The sequence below is a fragment of the Mus caroli genome, chromosome 18 (genome assembly GCF_900094665.2).
Source record: "Mus caroli chromosome 18, CAROLI_EIJ_v1.1, whole genome shotgun sequence".
Taxonomy (NCBI): Eukaryota; Metazoa; Chordata; class Mammalia; order Rodentia; family Muridae; genus Mus; species Mus caroli.
The window spans coordinates 57,369,629-57,379,510 of NC_034587.1; the positions used below are offsets into that span (position 1 = coordinate 57,369,629).

At 50.6% G+C, this 9,882-nt stretch overlaps 2 protein-coding genes across 4 annotated transcripts in view; both read right to left on the bottom strand.

The window, feature by feature from the left end:
• Window positions 1-4,871, bottom strand: part of Myoz3 (myozenin 3) — a 16,617-nt gene extending 11,746 nt beyond the window's left edge. Inside the window, exons 1-2 of the mRNA XM_021151151.1 lie at window positions 4,776-4,871; window positions 3,262-3,323 (exon numbers count right to left, since the gene is read on the bottom strand). Of these exons, the coding sequence (XP_021006810.1) occupies window positions 3,262-3,322 (61 nt within the window). The 5' untranslated portion in view covers window position 3,323; window positions 4,776-4,871. The remainder of the gene's footprint in view (window positions 1-3,261; window positions 3,324-4,775) is intronic.
• Window positions 4,872-6,983: 2,112 nt separating this feature from the next.
• Synpo (synaptopodin) overlaps window positions 6,984-9,882 on the bottom strand; it is a 37,103-nt gene continuing 34,204 nt past the window's right edge. For all 3 annotated transcript variants that reach the window (XM_029471987.1, XM_021151080.2, XM_029471988.1), the window contains exon 3: window positions 6,984-9,487. In XM_029471987.1, coding sequence (XP_029327847.1) covers window positions 8,822-9,487 — 666 coding nt within the window. In that variant the 3' untranslated portion in view covers window positions 6,984-8,821. The remainder of the gene's footprint in view (window positions 9,488-9,882) is intronic.

Below are 9,882 nucleotides of genomic sequence, written 5' to 3' on the forward strand. Positions count from 1 at the left end.
TGGTTGTGAGCCACCATGTGGTTGCTGGGATTTGAACTCTGGACCTTCAGAAGAGCAGTCGGGTGCTCTTACCCACTGAGCCATCTCACCAGCCCCCGCTTTGTTGATTCTTAACTACTTGGTTTATGCCTTGTTTGTTCCTTGACTACTCTGTTACTGCCTTAGAACTGACCATGTTCTTTAGATGTACCTAGAATGGTATAAAAGAAGACTGGAAAAAAAATAAATAAACCCTCTTCAGCTTCAGCCCTGACTGGAGTCATCTTACAGTGTTGTCCGATTGTCTTTTTCTTTTCAGTCCTCACTCCCTCCCTCAAGACCCTGATGACTGAGCTGGCTTGGTCAGGAGACCATGGTCCATGTAGCTGCATTCATATGAAAATGTAGAGGAGAAAATTCTTCACCAGTGTGCTGACAGTGGTCAATCTATCCAAATTGTCTCATTAGGAAAGGCTTTCAAAGCCATTCACGTGTAGTTTTGTTTTGTTTTGAATTTTTCCAAAACAAGTATTTCTTAAAAAGATTTATTTATTATTATATCTAGTAGCTGTCTTCAGATGCACCAGAAGAGGACATCAGAACTCATTACGGATGGTTGCGAGCCACCATGTGGTTGCTGGGATTTGAACTCAGGACCTTCAGAAGAACAGTCGGTGCTCTTAACCACTGAACCATCTCTCCAGCCCCAAAACAATTATTTTATGTATAGATGTTTTCCCTGAGTGTATGTCTGTGTGCCACAAACATACAAATACACACAGAACCCAGAAGAGAGTGTCAGATCCTCTAGAACGGAAGTTACAAACAGTTGTGAGCCCCCGTGTGGATTCTGGGAACTGAATCCTGGTTGTCTGGAAGAGCAGCCAGTGTTCTTAACCACTGAGCCATCTCTCTGGGCACTTGTCTGAATATTGTAACTGGATAAATTATTTACAAAACCACAGTCGAAGCAGCGGATCTAGAGATGGGGAGACCAACAGTCAAATCCCAGCTGTGCTACACAGCAATCGTAACCCCCTGGCTCCTCTGAGCCCTCTCTCTGGTCTGTAGAACTGGGATGCTAATATGTAATTTAGAGCCATTGTGGCTCATCTGGCTTAATACATAAAGGTTTCCAACAGAGTGCCTAACCCACAGAGCCCAGCAATAATGGTAAGTGCTTTGATTGTTACTGCCTTTTTTTAAAATTTATGTATGTATGTATGTATGTATGTATGTATTATTTTTTGGTTTTTTAAGACAGGATTTTTACTGTGTGGTCCAGCTATCCTGGAACTCATTCTGTAGATCAAAGTGGCCTCAAACTAAGAGATTTGCCTGCCTCTGTCTCCTGAGTCCTGGGATTAAAGGGTATGCCACCACTGCTTGGTGATTGCTATTGCTTTTCAGTAGCTACTTTTAATTTTAAAATGACATTAGTATATTTGGCGGTGTAGGGGTTTAAATATGCTAGGCTCTGGGAGTGGCACTGTTAGGAGGTGTGGCCTTGTTGGAGTAGGTGTGGCCTTGTTGGAGTAGGTGTGGCCTTGTTGGAGTAGGTGTGGCCTTGTTGGAGTAGGTGTGGCCTTGTTNGTGGCCTTGTTGGAGTAGGTGTGGCCTTGTTGGAGTAGGTGTGGCCTTGTTGGAGTAGGTGTGGCCTTGTTGGAGTAGGTGTGGCCTTGTTGGAGGAAGTGTGGCCTTGTTGGAGGAAGTGTGTCATTGTTGGGGTGGGCTTTGAGACCCTTCCCCTAGCCACTAATTGACTCCATGGACAAGAGGCATAAAATGCACCACGTGACTCTTCCAGTGTAAGTATCAGTACTTGACAGAGGACTCAACAATTATACTGTATCCCAGCACCCTCATAAAAAACTGCACAGCTAAAACTCCAGCCCTGTGGGAGAGCAGAGACAGAAGGGTCCTGAGGGCTTGCAGGCTAGTCAGCCTAGCTCTAGGTTTAGTGGAAGACCCTGTGTGATGGTTTGTATAAGCTCAGCCCAGGAGTGGCACTATTAGGTGTGGCCTTGTTGAAGTAGGTGTGTCACTGCAGGTATGGGCTTAAGACCCTCACCCTAGCTGCCTGAAAGTCAGTATTCTGCTAGCAGCCTTCAGATGAAGATGTAGAACTCTCAGCTCCTCCTGCACTATGCCTGCCTGGATGCTGCCATGTTTCCGCCTTGATGATAATGGACTGAACCTCTGAACCTGTAAGCCAGTCCCAATTAAATGTTGTCCTTATAAGAGTTGCCTTGGTCATGGTATCTGTTCACAGAAGTAAAACCCTAAGATATCCTGTATCAAAGGAATAGGCTGGAAATGATAGATCAGGAAACCCAATGTCCTCCCCTGGATTCTGTGTGCACACACATCCACATACCCACTCATCCACCTGTCTCCTGACACTCCCCCCCCCCCAACACACACACACATTGCACTCTCTAAGGTCAGCCCTATAGCAAGTTTGAGGTCAATCTGAGAAATATAGGACCCTGTCTCAAAAAAAAAAAATCTCTAAAAATGAAGCCATACAGTTTAATTGTTGAGTCCTTCAGTCTCTGACCCTGACTGAGCAGCAAAGGAAACATTTATCAGAGTGTCACACTGCTGCCATCTGGGCCAGTCACCTGGGCACTTATCCAAAAGGTGCGGGTCCCACCCCAACGACCACACCAAACCATGGTCCCAGGAGCTGATGCTATCGGTCTGGATTTTAAGCAGCCACACAGAATCACCAAGACCACATAGAAAACTTGTAACTCCCACCTTAGTTGGATTAATTTTTAGAATATTTGAAGTGCTCTAATAAACTCCAGAATTATAACGAGAGTTCTCAAAGGTACCTTGTAAAGTTGCTGAGCATGGGCTTTGGGTGATTTTTTTTTCATAAAATTGAGATACATTTTAGTAAAATGGCTTGAGTCCAGTTGAGCCACCTTCCCTCTAGTCCCTCTATGCCACACACAATCCTATTCCCAGAAATGGGTCTGGGCTACCTGTCCTGCTCTGAGGCCTAAGTGTGACCCACAGTTAGGCTGAATCTGGGATCAATCCTTGGAGTTCACTTTGGCCTTAGAGAGGGGCTGGGTACAAGGTGGTCTTGGAAGCAAGGCCCAGTCTGGGATGCTCAGCTGTACTGAAGATAGGGTAAGTTCCCACAACAGCCTCAGGAAGTATCAGTGATGTACTCCACAGACATGTCTAGGGGCTACTGTGAAACCCACCCTGGCCATAATCTGAGACCAAGAAGCGTTTGGGGAAGGCAAAGAGCTGGATCCAACTTACCTGGTTCAGCAAGGTCCCCCGGGACAGCCATCACTGGCTCCTTCTGCTCCTTGGGGATCATCCTGTGGAGGAGAAACTCCCACAAATGGCTCAGGAAACCTCTTCCCCTCCCAAGACCTCCTCTAAGCCCTTGCCACCCAGTCCCAGCCCTGAGCTGACCAGTCACAGGCAAAGACTAGAGTTGGAGGGCATTTAAGGTTTGTTTCTGTGAAGGAGGAGACTGTAGGCCAAGGAGGCCACATGAATCAGAAGCCAATCTACTGGGAAGTCACTCTCTCTAAGGGATTCTTTCTAGGGTCTGTCCCCATGCCTGGGGCTTCCAGGTGGGGTGGGTGGGATCTGGGGCACAATTGTCACCTGCTCACCTAAGAGCTCTAATTGGAGGCTGGTAGAGGTTGGGGATCATGAGTCAGGTCAGGGCTACCCTGGGGTCTTCACACTGGTACTTGGTTCTGAGGCTAGTTCAATAAGATGGGCAAACGCATCACATCCAGTTCCCCCATCTTCCATCTTTAATCTACTTCCATGGCAGCAGAGCTCTTGCAGGGAAATGCCAGTAAAACCACTCGACTCTACCAGCTCCACCTCTACAGTACCCTTCGTAACTTTCTCCTTTTGGGAATGTGGCCCCTGCCCACCTGTCTTACTTCAGTTGTTCCCACCAGCCCTCAGCACCAGTCCTCGACTATCCCTACCTGCTATCTCTTCTCTTACGCTTCCTTCATCCCTCCCTTTCACTTCTTAATGCTTCCCAGGAATCTTGAAGCAGGCTGACAAATGCAATCCCCAAAGAATGTGTGTAAGCCCCTAACCCAGTTTCCTTAATGTGGGTCAGAAAAGGGAACTCCAACTTCTGTCTCTCACCCCCTGCCTGCCTCTGTCAGCCTCCCTCCGTGGCTTTCAGGTCTTTCCATCTTCCACCTGTGTCCCCTTACCCAATAGGACCCTTGTGAACACTGAACTGGGTCTAATAGGCTCCACTGACTTTCTCTGCAAGTATGGACAAGTAATTTGCCAGCTCCGTGCCTCAGTTTCCCCCTTTGTAATTCAACAGCGTTGGTTGGACTAAACGGTAGGGATGGGCTTTGGGACATCTGTGGACCTTTAAAACTGAATGCAAATCTGAGCATGTCTGCACACAGTTGAGGGTTAGGGTCACAAGATAACTGACAAGAACCAACTGAGACGTATCTGGGTTAGAATGCCACAGTCAGATCTGTCCCGCAAATAAACATTCACAGGATCTGAAGAAGGTCTCTAAAGTTCAGGGAGCTGTTTCTCTGCAGCCTGAGAGGAGACATCGCCTACCTCTCCCTTACCTTTAACCCTAGCCTTCCCACCTAATGTCCAGGACCCTGGAGCTTATAGCTCCCTTCCTCCTAATGCAGTCCCTAGATCTCTGTAAGGCCGAGACTCCCCGGATCCCTTGCAAGGCCCTAAAAATCACCTTATCTTCTCTACCCACTCCCCCTAGGACCCAAGAGCTCCCAAAGAGGAGAGAACAATGCCTGTACCTGGTGGGGCCACAGTAGATGGAAGAAATGTCAGACCCCCAAGATTAACATTTCAGTCGGGAAGCTGGAGTTTTATGGCCTGTGTCTATTGCAGTCTCCCAGGTCAGCGGTCAGTGAGCAGGGTGTGCCCTACAGCCAGTGCCTGGCTTCAGCTGACAAGAATCATTCTTGTCTTGTCCGTGGGTCACAGCCTTATTTCGGGCTGCAACAGGAGCCGGGGCCAGATGCTTAAAGCACTGGGCTCTGGGGAAGACAGGTGCCCCGGCAGCGGGCCCTTGCAAACAGAAGGGCTTGCACCCCCTGGCTACACACATTCACATTAGAACTCTTCAGTCACCTGAGAATGTCGGGGATTGGCTGTGTTCACTGAAGCTTAGTAGCTGTTATATCCCTAGTGTCCAAGTTTAAGGCCCCATGGAAATTCAACAGATGTTTGCTGGCTGAATGAAGCATGGACAGTGGAGAAATAAATGAATGAACTGGTCCCCAATATCTTTTCCTCCCTTTCTCTTTCCCTCCCTCCTTCTCTCCCTCCCTGCTTTCTTCTCATACTCTCTGAACCTCTATCCAGGGGCTAAAGTCAAATATGCCGAGACTCTATCTTCAAGGAGCTCAGCTAGCTCAGACTCCAAACGGTAAAACAGTCTTGGTGCCGTGTCTTGAGCATTGCTCCGAGAGAGCTCAGAGAGCTGGGATCAGAGTGCCAGCTCAGCCTAGAGACTGGAAGGCTTCCCAGAGGAGGAGGCCTTGGCACTGGACCTTGGACGATGCAGGATTCACAGGAGCTCACCAGGCAGAAGGGCCAGGGACCCTGCAGGCAGAGGACAGATCTCTTGCAAAGACCGTTGAGGGGTTGGCAAGTAGGGCCAGAGCTTGGGACTGAGTGAGGGTGGTGCTGGGGCTGAGACAAGTGGGAAGGGGCCAGCTTTCCAAACGGAAATTGTGTTATAAAGGGCTAATGAAGAGGCTAAGCTTGGTGGGGCTGTGGTGATCATCAGATTATCTTCCTGAGACAGATCTGCTATACACTGTGGTTGAAGGGGGCCAGAGTAGAGGCTGAGAGACTGTGTGGTAGCCTGGCTAAGGGCATGACAGAAGGGGTAGAGAGGGGATATTGAGGGGCACTTGGATAGTGCCCACCCACAACTTAGAAAGGGTCTGGAAATGGAAGCTAAGGGGAGGAGTAGGCAGGGTAAGCCCATTCTGTCACTGAGTCCTGACAAGAGGAGAGGGAGTGAAGCCACCAGCAGGCTGTCAGACACTGACTGTACTCAGGACAGGTTCCAACAGAAGTTATGATTTATTAGAGGGACACAGTCAATCCCAGGAAGGGGTGGGCATTGCACGAGCTCCCTAGATCCAGGGTGGCAAGCGCCACCATATGAGACAGCATCCTGGAATCTGCTCACAAACTCAGCTTTCTGCCCCTTGGGTTGCTCAGACCAATCTCTGCCGGGCCAGCATCTAGAGCGGTAGTTCTCAATCTTCCTAATGCTGCGACCCTTTAAAAACAGTTCCTTGTGTTGTGGTGACACCTCCTCCCCACCCCCAACCATAAAATATTTTTTGTTTCGACCCCATAACTGTAATTTTGCTATTGTTATGAATTGTAATGTAAATATATGTTTTCTGATGGTCCGGGGTGACCCCTGTGAAAGGGCCAATCGACCCCCCAAAGGGGCTGAGACCCACAGGTTGAGAACTGCTGATCTAAAGGATAGCCTCACCTGGAAGTAGAAACACAATCCCTCTCTCTGGCCCGTGAAGAGAATAGGACCCTGGTAATCCTGATCTCACTATAACTGTCTGAACTCACGTGAAACATCTGCCTCCCATCCTGGAATCCCGACTTCAGTGAGAAAGTAGCACCAGGACACTGGACTCTGACTCAGCTTGACCCTGCCTACTCCAGCGACAGCACCCTGTAGCAGTACTACTCCAAGACACTATTTAGATCAACCCTCCCGTCACTCAGATGGGGATGCTGAGACATGGGGAAGGAATGGCTTACTCAGACTCACCTAATCAATGACAGAACCTGGGCTTCAATCCAAGGACTTCTCTAGTCCCAAGTTTTCCCATCTGTACTTATGACTGTTTATTTCCAAGCTCCAAGACCATGTGTCTCAGATATTCTGTGGACTGGCGCATGCTTGGAAAGAAGGAAAAGGCTTCCTGAAAGGCAAAGACGAACAGGAGGCACAAGAATGCAGAACGCATTTATTGCTCTGAATTCTACAAGAGGCACAAGGCAGGATACAGGCAAGCTGTGGTAGGTTTTAGAGAAGACCAGCTAAGTGAGAAGGCAGTCACTATGACAACTGCAGGAACAGAACTGTAGCTTCTCAAAGCTGCCCCTCCTGGTTATCTGAGGAATTGCAGGTAGAAGCTGATCTATGTATTGCACAGCATGAGCTAGAATTCTAATAGGGTCTCTTCTCTGGGAGGCTTCCCTAGCTTGGGACTCCATAACTACAAAGGATGCTGCCCCAGGTAGGAGCTGAGTACTCTCTCATCTTCCCAGGGCCTGGTTCTCAAACCCATGGGCAATAGGAACCTACCAAGATCACCCCTCTATTCCGATGCACTCCATTCCAACCCTAACTTTATTCCATCCTGACCCTAGCTTCCCCTAACCTTACTCAGGGGCTCTAGATCACCCTGATATGCGGGCAAATCTACTAATCACTCCAAAATCGCATCATCCCTTACCTTTAACAACATCCTAGTATTTTTTCCCAACGACATATATTTGTGCCTCATCTAACTCCAGCACCCAGCCCCAGGCTCTGAATTCTGAAGCTGATACTCTGAACCTTCAAGGGATATCATCTGTTGACTATGAAACGCACAAAACTCAGCACTTCTTCCCCCAGTCACTCTTGGGGACTAGAATCAGAGTCACTGAGGTTAAGGGGAGAGGCACCTTAAGGCCACTGGGTGTAGGCATGATCCAGGCCACAGTGAGATGTGAAGAAAATGAATATAACAATGCCCACCCTTCTGGGCATACTATAGACACTATGGCAAGCCCATACTGGCATACTTGACTTCCTATCCAGGTTTATTTGTATCGGAATTCGAGCCCTGTGAACCTCCCCCTTAACCCCTCGATTTCTGATACTATGGAGTGAATTTCAAGAATCCTCAGAGGTCAAGAGTCAGCTCCACGCAATACTTAAGTCTGGTCTACGGATCCTGGCCGCGGTTTGCATATTCTGCAACAAGAGCCCCTTTCCAAATAGGTAACACACCCTAGACCGCCTTCTCGTCTCTCCCCGGTTTTGAAAAACCTAAAACTAGCCATCAATGAGCTCAGAAAAACAGGAGTCTGGGGCTCCTGAGACCCATAGCCCCAGGGAACTTTACTCTCTGCTCTGCCCTGGCCATAGGGATAGTCTAGACACCCTGAGCTAGGGGGGATAGAGAAAGCAGCATGGCAGTGCCTGGAGAGAATCTTCCAGCCCCTTCTCCCCAGAGGGGCCCAGCAGGGCACCTTGAGCTTGCCTGGGAGATCTCTTTAAAGGTCACCAGATAAAAATAGAGCTAGTCTGCGAAGAGATGGAAAACAGCTGCTCCCGCCTGGGACTTGATGCCAGGAGCCGACGGTCAAGCCAGGGCCCGGGCCCGGGTCATGGCCAAGGTTCTTTTCAACACATACTTCATTTGCCAGGCTGTGGAGAGCAGTGTTGGAGGAAGGAGCATGGAAGTCTGGCAATGATGAAGGTCGATGGCTGTGTGCTTAGCTGCCTCCCCTAAGGCACACGTGAATGGAAGGAAAGGGAAGATGTCTGGAGACTGCATTGGCCAAAGCTAAGGGTCAAAGTCAAGAGGCTCTTCCTCAGAGCCATACAAATAAATGACAAAACCAAGGGCTACAACCCAAGTTTGATGGACAGGCCCCCCAAGCCCAGAGCTCTCCTTCCCTGACCCCCTTTTTTCTCTAGAGCTGTCCAATGAGGTCAGACCCTTCGGATCTCGGTGCTGGGGTTCCCCCAAGCTTAGTGCCTCTTCCAGCTCGACCCTCTCGGGGCGGAGATGAAACTTTAGGTGGTGCAGGAGGCCTCGGTGGGGAGACTACCACGCTTGAGCCTCAGGCTGCCATTCCAGCCCCGAGGACAGATGTTGTAGCCGAGGATGCCAGGCGACTTAAGCCCAGAGTCCTCGGAGTCGAGAGACACGTCGGAGTCTGTAGGTGAGCGGCGGTAGGGAAAAGGCCTGGACGGTGCGGCTTGAGGACTCCGGGGACTAGCACAGGACGAAGGTCCGATGGGCAACGGGCTCCGCGGGACGGGAGAGAAAGCAGCTGCACCGAAGTTGCCGGCAGGGCGGGCTGGCTGCGGAGAGCGCATGCGCGCCGGCGGCGGCGGTGGAGGCCCCTGCGGCGGGGAAAAGGGCCGCAGGGTCTCAGCCGGCGCTGGCCGCGGGGAGGCGCTCTTGCGCCGGGCCGCGTTGATAATGTTGCGCGCCAGAAGCGCCTGCAGCTGGCGGCTCGGGGGCCGCGCCTCGGTCTCCGATCGCAGCGGGGAGACGGAGCGCTCGCTCCACGAGGGGGACATTGGTGGAGGCGGCGGCAGCGGCGGAGGGCTGCTCATGCTGCTCCCGCGGCCCGGCTCCCACGGCCCCGGGCTCACCCAGCCGTCCAGGCTGCTAGGGGGCCGGGAAGCGGCCGGCGTCCAGGGCGGGGACGTGGGCAGGCTCTCCGGGCGGTCCTGGGGAGAGAGCAGAGAGGACGGGGAAGGTTTAGTGTCAGGTCCTCCAGAGTCAGGGTTTTGGAAAGAATGGAGTATGGTTGTCCATCATTCGGAGATAAGAAAAGAACCCAACAAAGTAGTGCCTGAAGTAGCGGGGCGTGGTGGTGCACGCCTTTAATCCCAGCACCCGGGAGGTAGAGGCAGGCGGATATCTGAGTTCGAGGGGCTATACAGAGAAACCCTGTCTCAAAAAAAAAGAAAAGAAAAAAGTAGTGCCTGAAGTTAAAGGAAAAAAAAACAAAAAACAAAAAAAAAAAAAACGCAGGTGGCAACCGGGCGTGGTGGCGCACGCCTTTAATCCCAGCACTTGGGAGGCGGAGGCAGGCGGATTTCTGAGTTCGAGGCCAGCCTGG